The sequence below is a fragment of the Pseudonaja textilis genome, chromosome 1 (assembly GCF_049901715.1).
Source record: "Pseudonaja textilis isolate UNSWEBS1 chromosome 1, rPseTex1.2, whole genome shotgun sequence".
Classification (NCBI taxonomy): domain Eukaryota; kingdom Metazoa; phylum Chordata; class Lepidosauria; order Squamata; family Elapidae; genus Pseudonaja; species Pseudonaja textilis.
The window spans coordinates 10,541,129-10,557,025 of NC_141990.1; the positions used below are offsets into that span (position 1 = coordinate 10,541,129).

Below are 15,897 nucleotides of genomic sequence, written 5' to 3' on the forward strand. Positions count from 1 at the left end.
GATTTTGATGGGTACTGATGAAAAGGTGATTAAAAAATTGTATGGTTATTTATTGCAAATTAAGCTTGAGGAAGAACAAGTTAAAGAAACTATGATTGCGTGGGGAGGAATTTTGGATATGGGATTGATTTAGAGAAATGGCAGAAATTATGGTCGCAAAATTATAAAATGACAATGTCTACAGCCTATAAAGAGAACTTGTATAAGATGTTTTACAGGTGGCATTTTCCCCGACAAGGATAGCAAGAATGTTTAAGAACAAATCTGAAAAATGCTGGAAGTGTCATCAGAAACCTGGTTCATACTATCACATGTGGTGGACTTGTGAGGATGCTAGAAAATATTGGACTAAAATCCACATGTGGCTGGAAAAAATGACGAAGAAGCATATAGACTTGAAACCGGAGTTTTTCTATTGGGAATCCTACCAGATACTTATAGTAAAGAGTTGAAATATTTGATTGTAAATGTATTGACTGCTGCTAGGATTGTATTTGCAAAAAATGGAAAAATGAGAGAATTCCATTGCAAGAAGAAGTTGTAAAGAAAATTTTGGAATGTGCTGAGATGAGTAGATTGACTTTGAAATTAGAGAGCAAGAAGATAGACAATTTTATTTAGTTTGGGATCTTTTCTATCAATGGTTGAATGATGAAATATTAAAATATAAAAGTTAGATAATAAGGAATAATAATGATTTTATTTTCCCTTTCCTTTTATTGGTTTTTGATACTATATATATATAATAGTTTTCCTGTTTCTTTCTTTTTTCTATTTGGGATAGAATTGGTATGATTATAAGATTTGTTTTAGAATAAAATATTTAAAATATAGTTATCTCATAAAGGCATGACCGAATAAAAGTTTAGTCAAATTTTCTTTCTTTTTTTTTAATAGCGATACTATGATTTATTAATTTGTATTGATAAGAGTATTATATAAGGTAATTGTAATTGTGACTATGAGGGTGAATGCACAAAACTGATGGACCAACCGACTTACTGTGTGTACAAAAATATGGGGGAGCTGATACTTTTATGTTTTGTCGTTGTGTTTTGTATGTTAAAAAACAATAAAAAAAAATTTTTTTTTAAAAAAAGTGTATGACTCATTTCAGAATGAGCTCAAATATATCCAATATATCCAGGTCAAGTTCCTTTTAAACTGCTTCTTAAAATAAGATCTTGTAGATATTCCTTTTATTAAGTTGTTGAGAAAGAAAAAAACCCGTCATTGGGGAGTGTAGACCTCCTAAAGCAGGGGTGTCGAACTCAATGCCCACAGGCTGGATCCAATCCGTGGGGTGCCTAGATCTGGCCCATGGGGCCGGCCTGGAAACAGAAAAGGACCGGCCTGCAGTGTCTCTGCTAGTGAAAATGGAGCTGGGGAGGGCACAGGCTCCCTTTTTGCTGGCAGAGAACTATCAAAACAAACTAAAAACAAAACGAGAAATGTTTCCCCTTTTGCATTTGAGCATGCAAGAAGAGAAAGGATAGGAGAAAGGGAAAGAGGAAAGACAAAGAAAAAGGAAAGAGAGGAGGAGGAGGAGGAGGAGGAGGAGGAGGAGGAGGAGGAGGAGGAGGAGGAGGAGGAGGAGGAGGAGGAGGAGGAGGAGGAGGAGGAGGAGGAGGGGGGAAATGAAGAGGGAAGGAAAAAGAAGGAAGGAAGGAAGGAAGGAAGGAAGGAAGGAAGGAAGGAAGGAAGGAAGGAAGGAAGGAAGGAAGGAAGGAAGGAAGATTATAATGAGAGTGAAGAAAGGTCTCAGGAAGTCCTGCCTTAGCACTTGGCCACCACCACAAGTGCCCCCGACATGTCACGCCCACCATGGCCATGTCTCCGCCTGGCCCTCTGAGGTCAAACATAACCCTGATGAAATCGAGTTTGATACCCCTGTCCTAAAGGAAACCAGTAGATTGTGATCTCCCTTTTGTCTGTCCTCACTGTATATACCCCAACTGTAACTCAGATTTAGCATTCACCAATGTAAAGGCATATAGGAGCAACCCACAGTGAGATTCATCTTACCCATTGGGAACAAGGCACCACGTTTGCCAAGGCCATGGCAATGGGCAATTCTCCCTGGTCACCCATCATGGTGACCAACTCCACCAATCTCTCAAACCGATCCGCCAGCACAGTTTCCGCCAGGGTGTCGAACTCAGTGCCCTGTTGCAGAATTTTGGTGAGGACCTCCATGAACGTAGCTCTTGTCTGGAGATCTTTGTGATATCCTAACCCTACCAACCAACAACAAAAAGATAAGAGTTTGGGTATCGTTTTGCACTTCCAAAGTCCACAAAGTAAAGGAGAAGCTCATCCGTTTTTACCTATAGAGTGCATAAGGCCGCTATCCACGTTTGCATTGAGCAAGTTTGACATAGCCAGAACGGTGCAGTGCCGCAAGGAAGCCAACCTTCGAGACATCCCACGTTTCCGCCCGCCTGTTTGTGCACTCTCATCTTCCACTTCACTGCAGTCATTAAGGAGGTTCATAAACAGGGTGAAGTACCTAAATGTATATTAAAAAAAGGTTTGCATCTCTCCAGGAAGATCTTCTTATAATCAATAAAAGTGGTCACCTCAAACATTTTATCTGCAAAATAATTTTATCTGCAAAATAGGTGCCTTTCTTCATGACATATTCAGTGTTCAAGCATACATTCTTCCCAAGTTCATTTGCAGGATATCTGCTCTTACAGTGGATATAAAAAGTCTAGATTTTTATTGTTGTTTTTCTTATTCTTCAATTCTTCTTGGATGAGAACTGAAAATTTTTCAAAGAAAACACCCAAAAATGTCCAGGTGCCTTTTGGAAAAGGACCTTTGGGATAACCATGACCTGATTGAGAATCTTCACAGTCATTACAGTTTGTTTTTCAACTGAATTGCGGAGTTTATATCTTATATTAGAGGTAGAAAAACATTCTGAAGTGATTTATCTTAGTCTAATCTTGTTACATCTCAAAAACTTGGCATTTTAACCGGGGTGTTTAGACCATATAGCCACTGTATACATTCATGCCCAGACAATGCTTATTGACCAAGTAGAAGAGAAGTTTAGCTATTTCAATTATTAAGTGCTAAAAAATAGGCCTTTACTTGAGAAATAACTGAGATTTAGCTTCCATCAATTCAACTCCATCTCCTTCTTCTGGTTGAAGTGGAAGCCCGGCCAGAAGAGAGACAACAGCTTCCATGCTTGCCTGGTCCAAGTCTCTAAACAGTAAAACAATGAATGGAATAAATCAATGAAAAGTGCATTTTTCACTTGATTTTCACATGGGAAGCATGGGGTCTAATTCAACCAAGAGTGTTAAGGCTGCTCATCTTGAGCTGAGAAGTAGGGGCCTGATTAAAGTCACACTGGACTTTCCATAGCTAGGGGTGGACTTGAACTTGAGTTTCTTCTTTTCTAAACCAGCACTTTCATCACTACCCAGCTTTTGGGTGACAGGAAGGAGCTGACCCAAAGTTGCCATGGATTCCATGCCTAAGAGAGGATTAGAGCCTGGGTCTTCCCAGGTCCAACACTTGGACCTCTGTATCACACTGGTTCTTGAGAGAGGAGTGATGGCCTGAAGCAACACCTCCCCACCTTTCCAGGAAGATCTTGTAGATGGGGAGGACTAGAACCAGGGCCTCCCCACTTCTATTCCAGAACTTAATTAGCAGTATATCAGGCTGTCTCTTGGTCTGGGAATGACGAGCCCAAAATGACCCATGGAGCTTCTGTGGCTGAAGGTGGATTAAAATCAGACTCTTCCACTTCTAGTCCAAATATACCAGACTGATTCTTATAAACATAAACACAAAGAACTCAAGGTGCAGTTGCTGTAATTTGTTTTCTATTCCGTCCACCATTCATTAATTCATTCATTCATTCATAGCATTCAACCTCAAGCCAATGAATTCCATCTGTTATTAATCAACCACCCTATAAATTATTTTTAACAACCTGCTGCATAGTCAGTGTATTCTTTTTACCTTGTCAGACATTTCACATCCTCATCTGTAGCCTGGTTGGATGTTCCCATAACCCAGTCTGTCAAATATTCCACCATCTTGTTCCTGGAGTTCAGAATTACAGAGCAAAATGTATAGAAACAACATCTGACAAAATCCAAATGAAAGAGACTATGTGGAACATTTTCCAAATGCTAGATAAAATGATATCTTGGAAATCTTATATTGAGCCCTCCCTCGCCACAGAATCAATACAATTACATTCTTTTCTCTTACAGCAACCATGCCTATTTTCTGCCACTAGCTAAATAAGGTATTAGTAGCTATCACATAAAACAGCCAGGCAGCATTAGCTAACTAACTTTGGCTAACATGAAAAAGTTGAGGTGGTTTGTGACTGGCTAGTACATAGATGGCATCCACTAGAAAATCTTATAGATCTTTTGAGTATAGGAAACTGAAGTAAAAAGTTTGTAAAAATATTAGAACTTGAGTTTAATCTGGAGGAGATTTTATTTTTATTTATTAAAATATGTTTTTAGTTGTTATTTCTAGGACTTATGCTCCTCTTTCTCTTAAATTCCAAGAATTCTGTTGTTTTCACTTTCTCCTCTCTCCTAAATTTATTTACTATCTGCCCACTAAATTTGTTTGCATGCCCTCACCATTCCTATTCCAAAATCAAACCTTGTAGGGTCCCCTTCAATGCTAATAGGCTGCCATTTTGAAGATGTAATCATAGTTCTTAATAAAGGCTCCAAAAGTTTCAATCAAATCTCACCTGAATTTCATTTCTTGGCAGAAGGACAGATCATCTCGTCTCTCCATCATTACCTTCACAAGTTGGCAGAGTTTGGTTTTGATCTGAATTGCATGCACCAGATTCCCGAGGACACGCACATACCTGTCAGGTGATATGAGATAAGGCCTCTCAATTAATGAAACTTCCGACAACTGCCAACATCCTCTGAGCAACTCCTCCAAAGCCATCACAGGCCAAAACTGGATTTTCCCTAATAAATCAGCATTCCCATACTGGTACCTGGGTTGGACTATACTATTGTGGGGGAATCTGATGTTGGGTTGCAGGAAGGAGGGGGTCTTTCCCCAAAAATGTAAAAAACAAATCAGCCTTGAGTTCCTGGTATGCAGAAGGAAGTCAGAAGGGATCCTCCCTAAACCTTTCATAGGCTTTATCTGATAGTTATGCAGATTGTGCTTTAGTCTGGCAAGACACTATGGGTGAACAGCAATAAAGAAATTATTCGGAGTAATTCATTGTGTCATTCTTGGTTCCTTGCCCTGATACCTATCTGGGGATTATAAAGGTTGAACTTCAACCTATCCATAGGACATCCAGTTTCAAGGCATGGATAAATTTTATCTGTTGAACTAAGCCATCATAACACCATGATTGAAAATATATGAATGATACAGCACAAAAAACAAATAAACAAAAGCTTTCAATGGATCCTCTTATCCATGAAATAACAATGGTATCTTTGGAGGTGGTTCAGCTTTGACAGCCCGTGAATTAACAGTTAAAAAAAAGAAATGGTTGCATATTAGAAAGGATTGCTGAAAAAATTTCAAGAAGTTTTTAGGATTTTAATTTTGAGGAGTTTCCTTTCCTCCCAGTTGTTCTTTTTTATTGGAAAGCCTTTGACAGATTTTTACAAATAGAAATCACATGAGAATAAAGATACAAAAAGGGAAGTAAGATGATAAAAATAAAACATAAGTAAAAACCTTATAAAAACATGTAAGGCCTTTTTTTTATAATGGTTATGATTTTTCAAACATGTAAATTAAGCACAGAAAATACCTTTGCTTCGTTTCTCAATCTGAAGGAGTTTTACAAGAGAGATTCAGGGAAACGTAGGTAGTCTATTGGTTATACGTTACCTATTCTTTCTCTTAGATAGGTTGCCTATCCTTTTTATACGGTCTCCTGAATATGAATCAGAGGCTGAAAGGCATGATTCAACCAGCTGTGATTCTTAGGAGCTGGTAGGAGATCAACTCCCTGAAGCAGACCAAGGAGATTATAACCAGGAGAATATGAGGTCAGATACTAGGTCTAGGACAAGTGGTCACTCTGAAGGACAGCATGAAGGATCATTTATTTGGGAAGCAGTGAGAATGCCTCTTATTAATTCATGCCCACAACCGAGCCTTGTTAGGAGCAGCTACCAGCACATTACTCTCTGTTAGACTGGTGTTCTAGGGCAGTGGACCCCAACCTTTTGGGCACCAGGACAGGTTCCATGGAGACAAGTTTTTCTGCAGTTCAGAGGGAGCGTGGTTGCGTGTGCTGCCTCCATCCCATGGATGGGGCTTCGCTTATTTGTGCAGCCCAGTTTCTGGCATGCTGCGGCCCAGTACCAGTCCGTGGATTGGGGATCCCTGTTCTAAGAGACCAGTTAGTGGAACTCCCTGTTGTTTTGAACCCTACATGGACAGACTAGTCTTATTACTCTACTGCTGCTTCATCCCCCTTCCGAGACTCATGTGATCTTAGGTACTTACTTTCTGGATCTGCCATATGTCTCTTTTGGCTATGACTTTGGGTAGACTCTGCAGGCTCTGAATGCCTGAGCTCTCAGCTTCAATCTCCACTGGCACTACCAGCATTGCGCCCAGGGTATCAGGCAAGATCTATGATACCAGGAGCCATGGTGGCACAGTGGTTAGAATGCAGTATTGCAGGCTAACTCTGTCCACAGCCAGGAGTTCGATCTTGACCAGCTCAAGGTTGCGTCAGCCTTCCACTCTTCCAAGGTCAGTAAAATGAGGACTCAGAATTTTGGGGAACATACGATGACTTTGTAAGCTGCCTAGACAGTGCTATAAAACACTATATATAGTGGCATCTGCTACTGCTATCTTGCCTTACTGGTATTTTTTCTGGAACTTGGGTGCAACTGCTCAGCCAAGCCCACTACTTGCCCTTTTGTTATCTAAATTACAGTCCCGCCATTCAACAAAATTCAGCTTGCTTCTGCGTGATTGTTGGGTCTAAAAGCAGACACCCTCGCTCTGCTATAAACACACAGGCCACAGGGGAGAATCAGAGGAGTGAACTGACTTGCCTAACTAGATTCAGCATCATGGTCTCAATCCTGGCTTGCCCAAGGTGTTCTGAGCTGCCTTCAGTGTGGTTATCAAGCAGGTTCTTCATGATCGCGATAGTCTGCTCCACAAACTGCGTATTGGTGTCATTTAACAAGACCTGCGCAGGAGCAAAACATGCTGATGGTTATAAATTTTCACCATATTTCCTTTGAAATTCTTCTAATTTTCCGCTTTGTGTCTCAGCAATTTTTTCAGACCCTTGAGAAATTTCTGATAGCCCACCTGTGCTGTCAAATCCCATCTGAGAACATAGTTATTTTGCAAGATTTGGGTATCCCATAATATCTCAATGGTTAACATATGCTAACTATAATATATACTATAACTTCTGCTGTAACTTTTTAAGTAGTATTTCAAGGAGCTATGACATCATCTAACCATAATAAAGGCATCATATTTACACTTCTTTTGATAGAAAAAAGATAAAGTGATTGATGTCTATGGAAATTTTCAATCATCCAGATCATGGTTGTCCCAAAGGTGCTTTTTCCAAAGGCAAATGGACTTTGTTTTTCCTTGAAGAAAACTGAAGAAGCTTCTTGGATTACAAGCAAAACGTCTTCAAGGAAAAGCAAAGGTCAGTTGCCTTTTGAGAAAGCATCAACAGGACCAAATGACTGATAGTATCTTAATAAAGAAAGGCAAAGCAAAAACATCTAGATATTGAGGATGGAAAACCAGCTAGTACTTCTACAAAATTCTGCTAACGACAAATTACTCCACAATATTAATTTCCTATGTAGAAATCTCCAGAATCAGCCAACTACCTAATCAACCAAACAATGAATCAATCAATCAGGGGGTCTGTCAATTAAACAAACTGAGTCCAAGAGCAAAAGATGGCTTATACGGACATCCAGCCAGTTACCGTGGCTGAAGGTAGATCTGATTCTTGAGTTATTTTGTTTCTGAGTACTAACCTTATCCCATTCGTCAATCTGATTTGTCTTCTAAATACAGGAATGTGGCAGAAAGGAGGAATCCTTCATATGGGTAATCCTGCACTTACAACCACAACTGAGCCCAAAATTCCATTGCTATGCAAGGCAATTGTTGAGTTTTGGCCCAGTTTACAAGTTTTCTTGCCACGGCTGCTAAGTGAATTAAATGAAACTGAACGTTTACCTGCCCTTGCGAGTCGAAGAACTTGCTGATGATGTTCTTTAATTTGTTGAAAAGCATTGGATAAAGGGCGGGGCTCAGCTCCAGGCCTATGAGGTCCTTAATGTTAGTCCGTATCTGCAGACCCACTTTCTCGTGGGTACAGACCATCAGGGACAACAAGCGGTCCATGAACTTGCTCACAGGAGTCTCAGTGTTGCCGTCAGTCGACAGCATGGAGATCATGGAGCCTTTCCTCTCACTCACGGGGCCCATGGGGGGACTATAGGATGGAAAGGGTGTATTGCCGCGATACTGCAAGCACACTCCACCAAGGGCGCACAGAAAGCCGGTCATGTTGATCCACTCTTGCAAAGAGTCTGTGTCTGACAGATCAATGGAACCTCCACCACTGACGTGGGACATCCGCCTCTTGACTATGGTCTTGTGAAGACTTTCAGCAACCTGCAGAGAGTGACATACAGGAAGGTGGAGTGAGGACAGCGGCCGGAATTCTATAAGTGCAAAAGTGGAAAGATGTGTGAATTCTCACAATGGAACTAAGAATGGAAAAAGTGATGGAGTTGGTGGAGATGGCAAAGCTAACGGTTTTAATTAAAGAGAATTAGCCAGTTTGGTTTCCACTTTGGAAACCACTTCTGGTTTCATGCCACACACACACACACACACACACACACACACACACACACACAGAGTGATCTTAGGTGCAGCACAAGCAAACTGTCAACTCATAAAACATTTCTATGCCTGTTTTAGAGTTGCCATGAACAGAAGGGGGAGGGGGAGAAATTTGAAAGAGCAGTGCAGCAGTTTGGAACCGAAAGTGTATTCCATTCTTATCTTGCAAAGATTATAACTAAGCTATTGGAATTTCTGCCCAGCAAATCTCTAATTGGAGAACGTGATTGATGACTCTTGGCTATGAACGTGATACACGCAGAGGGGTGGGGGAAAACCAGGGTCAAGGGTGACAGTGAATTACATCTCTCAGAATCGACTTCATACAGGTCATGCCGACATGTTCGCTCCTAATAAATCCTTTGAAGTTTTTGAAGCTTAGCTCGAGGCCCATGATTTAATTAGGGCAACTGCCGGAATCCTGACACAAACAACAGCCCACAATGTAATAGCTAAGTCATCAACACCCCAATCGACCAATAAGAAGCCACATCCAATCAGACACCACATAAATACAATGCACAGAATAGTCCAAAGCACACATTCTGGCAGAGAGAAGCTCCCTGAGGATGGGCTCCAGGACAAGTCCGAAAGCTCAGAAGATAAACCTCTGGTCCCGGTGACCGACCCAAATTGGACCCTGCAACATTACCCTGGGATACATATATTTGTCTTCTTTTGAGTATTAGAAGTTCCACTCAAACAGAAATGAACTTGCTTTCATTTCTCAAATGCAAAATGAAGTGGAATTTTCTGGAGTAGCAACAGAAGATTAAGGATAAGTTGGAAGTTGTAACCCAACATTTCTAGAGGGGATGTTCCTCTAAGAGCCTTGGTCTTACCTGGCCATCTTCCATCTTAGTCTTTGGATAGTTGAGGATCAATTTTGTAGCCGCCTCCCATTTAAAATGTGTATCTTCCCAAGCCTACAACAAATCAGAAAAGATATTGGTTGATCACACAGCATAAACAACAATTGGTGACTGCTAAAACTAACTTTTTTTCTAAGAAAAGGAAAAAGCCTACCTCGGTGTTACCTGCTGTTGGATGTTCAATACGCCTAAGCAGGGCCATCACTCTCTTCTGAAGAGCTGTTCTTCCTACAAAGAGTTGCAGTCAGAAACTGAGAATATTTTCTGTTTTGTTAACAGCAGAATTAAACTCAGTTTTACTAACATCCGAATCTTAAATACCCCCATAATTTTGAATGGTTGCTGAGTGACTGGTCATAAGTCAAAAACTACTTATATGACATAAACTCTTGTATTATCATTGCTGTGATCACTCAGACCAAGTCCATATTCTGAAAGTGTACTTTTGAGTTTCTAAGGCATCAATGTTACATGGAAACCGAAGCAACAGGCATCAAGATACATGAACCTGTACACACCTATGGCTCCAGTTGCAAAAGATTAAGAATTTAAAGAAGCGCCTGATCTTTATCTATTGAAAATATGGTGAATATACTGAAAAGAAATATCTTACGTTTAATAGTTCAGGTTTATGTGTACTGCAATGAGACCTCCTCTTACCTGTAGACATCATATTGCTCACAGAAGCAAACTCCATGAAGGTATTATAGTTGGGCAAGAAGTTGTGAACGGACACTTCATCTACCCCACACCTGATGTCTGCTTCCTCACAGAGATGTCGGAAACAGGACATTGCCACAAGCACTGCCTCAGTGTCGGGGCTCCAGAGAGACATATACAAGGCAACCTCTAACTTGGTTTGGGCTTGGCGACATATTGGTGTCCCACTGCAACCGACAGTGCTTTCCTTTGGAGACAAAACATTGGAAAAGTGGTGGTCGTTTTTCATATGCAGTATTTCAAGCCTAATATATGTTCAGTGAATCTTCAATTTGCAACAATTATTTTAGCTAACATCCAGTGTTATAATGGCAAGTTACAATGGAAAAAGTAACTTACAACTTATGACCATCACAGCATCCTCATGTCACATGATCAACATGTGGACACTTGTCAACCAATGGGTATTTATGAAGGCTGCAGCATCCCAAGGTCATGTGTTTGCCATTGGGGGGGGGTGATTCACTTAACAACCATATGATTTACTTAACAACTGCAGAAACCTGCTTAACAACCATGACAAAAAAGATCATTAAATTGAGTGTGACTTAACAACCATCTCGCTTACCAACAGAAATTCTGATTCTGATTGTGGTCATAAGTCAAGGATTACCATTTTCTAGCACTTTAGATACTGAATAGTCCTGGAGTTCCTATCCAAAATAGGTTTTTGTGACAAATTTGCAAGACCAAAAGGAAGTTTCTTTAACGGAAGAGACCATTATGCCACCAAGAAGCAAACTAGTGGGTTTTTCCCCTTTGGATAATTCCCCATTCACCTGCTTGGGTGTCTACAGAGGCTGGGATTGCATAGCAGGCTTAGTTAAACGTTAAGAGTTTGGAGGAGACCACTCCTTGGGAATTTCATGTCTATACAGGTAGTCCTCAACTTACAAGCATAACTGAACCCCAAATTTCTGTTACTAAGTGATACAGTTCTTAAGTGACTTTTGTCCCATCTTACGACTAATGGTGCCATAGTTGTTAAGTGAATCACTGCAGCTGTGAAGTTAGTAACATGACGAAGTGAATCTGGTTTCCCCATCCCTGTATAGTTTATTGAACAAGCTACCAAGATTGGGTTCACTCAAGAAAACATCACACACACAAAAATCCAGACCGAGCAGGAAGATTTTTATATTGTAACCATAACCTTAAAAATCACAGGGTGTGTGAGATAAATCCAGCCAGGCATATGATTCAAGGTGACATTTTTCATCACACATCACATAGCCAGTTACTGGTGATACTAAAGACTGCTGCTTCCCTACTCAGCAACCTCTGAAAGGACAGGAAGTATTTCTGTAGCAAGGCCAAAGGTCAGAAAATAGAATTAAAGCATAGAGTTACAACACTGCACTTACAGATATCAGACCATTACACTAAACGTCACCCACCCTTTAGAAATTTAAATTAAATCAAACTACATTGGCCAACAATTCAGAAGACGTTTGGGTTTTTTTTCCATACAAGATTTCACGAGGCTGCTGAGAAGCAAGGAAGAAGGGATCAAGTCAAAGAAGATTGCCAGGTCCTAAATGGGCATAATCTGAGGAGACGGACAGGCAGGCAGAAAAAGAAAACTCAGGCACAAAAATCTAAGTGACTATTAGGCTTGTAACACCACATACAGGTTAGTCCTCGACTTACAACAGTTTGCTTAGTGACCGTTCAAGGTTACATCATAAATGTGAAAAAAGTGACTTATGACCATTTTTCACATTTATGATCATTGCCAACATCCCCATGGTCGCATAATCAAAATTCAGACACTTGGCAACTGATTCATATTTATGACATTTGCCATGTGTGTGTGTGTGTGGGGGGGGGATCATGTGATCACCTTTTGTAACTTTCTGATAAGCCAAGTCAATGGGGAAACCAGATTCACTTAACAACCCTGTCACTTACTTAACAACCGCAGTGATTCACAAAACTATGGCAAAAAAGATCGTCAAGGTCTTTCCAGCCACAGTGTTAAGGCAAAATTCACTTGACAACTGTCTCACTTAGCAGCATAAATTTTGGGGCTCTATTGTGGTCATAAGTCAAGGACTGCTTGTAGCCCAGGCAAGAAATTTTAGGGTTAAATAGCATTCCATGGAGCCCTTTACTCACCATGCAGAAACTCCCTTTGCCCTTCCTGAGCGGAGCTCCCGGGATACAGCGCATCATCTCTTCGTGGTCAAGAGAAATTGGATTAGCTCCACCCCCAGAGACATCACATCCTACCCCATAAAGGAAGAGAAAAGGGCAGGAACTCCTATCTGATTGCTACAAAGAGAAGGAAGAAGAATTTAAGAGTCATCCAACTTTTGAAAGGAGCGAAAAATATCAAAGAAAAATGGGAAGGAAAGAAAGGTGGGTGAAGGTCCTACATTTATGAAAGGAGAGAAAACGCGTGTAATAGGAGTAAAAGCATCATGAACGACACAAATTGATCTCCCCCTCCCCCTTCTTCACAAAAGAGGAGTCCTCAAATGAGAGGATTAGAAATTTAACACCCACATAAGGGACTCTTTTTCAGGGAACTGGTTCATTTATCTTTTGAGAAAAGCTCGTATAGTACTCGCTGTAATTCTATGGTAGTCATTTTATACCATCTGAAACAAATCCCACTGCTAATCCTCTGTGCTTGCATGCAATACACGCAGTCCTCAAGTTACAGCTGTATTTGAGCCCAGAATTACGGTCACAAGTTGTGCTGGTTATCGAGTGGATAATCACGTGACTGTGACTGATTTTATTACCTTTTTTGCAGCAGTTATTAGGTGAATACCACACCTAATTTACCTACACAGAGGAGGCTGAGAAATGCTAACTGATCCAAGATTGAACTTTACCCTCCTAGTAGGGATCTGAGCTGTTCAAAGCTGAAATTCTTCCCCATAAAATCAAACTGGTCCCTGATACAATCGGCAAAATGCTTTCTCCTTGGGTGACCGCCAATTCCTAAACCAAGATCTGTCCTTAAGGTGCTTTTCAAAAGGCAAATGGATTTCCTTATTTTTTCCTGGAAAACATTTGGTTTCTTATCCAAGATGTTTCTTCCGTTTCTTCTTCTGAACTGAAGAAGCTTCTTGGATAAGAAGTGAAAAGTTTTCAAGGAAAAAAATCCAAGAAAGTACAATTGCCTTTTGAAAGTCAGCTTTGGGACAACCATGATCTGGATGATTGACAATTTCCATAGACAACTAGCCCAAGAGGTGTTCACCTAAAGAATAGTGTATGAAATCCTTACAGAAGTCCTGAATTAAATGTGTAAATGTCCAACAGGATCATACACCAAAAGACACTAATAGACAAATAGTGTGCTTTGATACATGGGATTACTCAAAATTCAAACTCCCCAAACAGATGTAGAAGAGATAAACAGTAGCAATATCTTGAGCAACAAAAGAAATAAAGATTTTAGAAAAGGTTTTCATTTTCTTGCCAAGGAGATAAAATCTAGTTCACAATGTTAAGAAAACTGTTATGGTACATTTTCACTTCCTTTACTGAGCAAGAATGTTACAAATAGCTGGAGCTAGTCAAATTTTCTTTCCATGAACTTCTAAGCTTCCAGTAAGTAGACAAGCCAGCAACAAGTTCTAACTTCAAGCCTCCCTAAGATTTAGTTTAGTTTACTTTATTGTCATTGCACCTTGCATAATGAAATTAAATAAATAGATTTTCACTTACTTTGTTTTTCAGAAGAAATTTGTTCCTGCAGATCAAAATCTCTCGCAACCACTTGAGGATTTCCGTGCTGCTGAGAATCTGATTGCTTGTTAGTCTCTTGCATATACAAAATAGCATTTGTGAACTTCAGGAACATGCAAATAAGAAAATAGCCACAATCAGTTATCAATCAGAGCATTCTATATCATCCAAGGCAACGTTTTAAGGATGTTGTTTACTGCAATAGTCATGACAATTTACAATTTCCCTAATTCTGCACACTCGTCCGCCTCCCCTCCAAATCCCACAAACTGCAACACTATCCCAGGAAAATACTTAATTTGCTCAATCCTCGGGGCTCAAAGTTCTGAGTAGAAAATGATAAGATCTTCACAAACGTATAAATGTTTATACAAAACACTAGAAGGAAGCAGTTTTATCCATAATTCACACCAACGCGTCAAGGGTTGAGACTTGTTTCTGATAAGTTTAAGAGGTGAAAGCACAAAACATATCCCTTACAACTTTGAGTGTCTGAAAGACATCCTCATTTATTTTTATTTGTTTATTTTTTATTTATTTTATTTGGTTTGTCAATTGCTTACAACATAATAGGTATAAGTAAAAACATAGTTATGAATACATGGATAAATATAAGAAAAATAAAAGAAACATTAGGACAGGGACAGTAGGCACGTTGGTGTGCTTATGCATGCCCCCTACAGAGCTCTCAGGAAAGGGGTGAGGTCAATAGTAGAAAGTCTATGGTTGAAGTTTTTGGGGTTTGGGGAAGAAACCACAGAGTCAGGTAGAGTATTCTAGACATTGACCACTCTGTTGCTGAAGTCATATTTCCTGCAATCAAGTTTGGTGCGATTAACCTTGAGTTTGTATCTATTGTTTGCTCTTGTATTGTTATGGTTGAAGCTGAAATATTCATTGACAGGTAGGACATTGCAATGTGTAATTTTATATACTAAGATCAGACCGAAGGCAGCGTAGTTCTAGGTTTTCTAGGTCTAGAATTTCAAGTCTGGTGGCATAATTTATTCTGCAAAGAGTACAGGAGTGGAGAACTCTTCTTGTGAAATATTTCTGGACTTTCTCAACTGTGCTAATATCAGATACATAATATGGGTTCCAGACTTATGAGTTGTATTCGAGTATTGGTCTAGCAAATGTTTTTTATGCTGTAGTTAGTAGTGTGATATTACCAGAGAAAAAGCAACGTAGGATTAGGTTAACAACTCTTAATGCCTTTTTGGCTATGTAGTTACAGTGGGCTCTGCCACTTAGATCATTAGAGATGAGTATTCCAAGGTCCTTTACAGAGCTTGGATCATCAACAAGGTCTTGACTATTCAGCTTGTATTTTATTTTCTGGGTTTTTTTGCCAGTATGTAAGACAGAGCATTTATTTGTTGAGATTTGAAGTTGCCATTTGATTGACCATTGTGATACAGAGTTGAGGACTTATTGAAGGGTAGCAGTATTGTCTGTGGTGTTGAACAGCTTTACATCATCAGCGAAGAGAACGCAGTTGCTCTTAATATGATCACAGAGGTCATTTATGTAGAGTATGAAGAGAGCTGGTCCTAGAACACTGCCTTGGGGAACACCATTGTTGATAGGTACAGAATTTGATAGGACACTCCCAATTTTGACCATTTGCTGTCTGTTTGAGAGGAATGTTTCTATCCAGTTATGCAGGTGTCCAGAGATACCATAAGATTTTAGTTTTAGG

General features: G+C 39.9%; 1 protein-coding gene across 2 annotated transcripts in view; it reads right to left on the reverse strand.

Annotated features, from left to right (window-relative positions):
- Positions 1–15,897, reverse strand: part of NF1 (neurofibromin 1) — a 207,901-nt gene that overhangs the window by 145,653 nt on the left and 46,351 nt on the right. For both annotated transcript variants that reach the window (XM_026710278.2, XM_026710277.2), the window contains exons 16-27: positions 14,175–14,298; positions 12,609–12,764; positions 10,431–10,677; positions 9,925–9,998; positions 9,741–9,824; positions 8,224–8,664; positions 7,056–7,195; positions 4,745–4,867; positions 3,985–4,068; positions 3,100–3,216; positions 2,328–2,509; positions 2,026–2,237 (exon numbers count right to left, since the gene is read on the reverse strand). In XM_026710278.2, the coding sequence (XP_026566063.1) occupies positions 2,026–2,237; positions 2,328–2,509; positions 3,100–3,216; positions 3,985–4,068; positions 4,745–4,867; positions 7,056–7,195; positions 8,224–8,664; positions 9,741–9,824; positions 9,925–9,998; positions 10,431–10,677; positions 12,609–12,764; positions 14,175–14,298 (1,984 nt within the window). The remainder of the gene's footprint in view (positions 1–2,025; positions 2,238–2,327; positions 2,510–3,099; positions 3,217–3,984; positions 4,069–4,744; positions 4,868–7,055; positions 7,196–8,223; positions 8,665–9,740; positions 9,825–9,924; positions 9,999–10,430; positions 10,678–12,608; positions 12,765–14,174; positions 14,299–15,897) is intronic.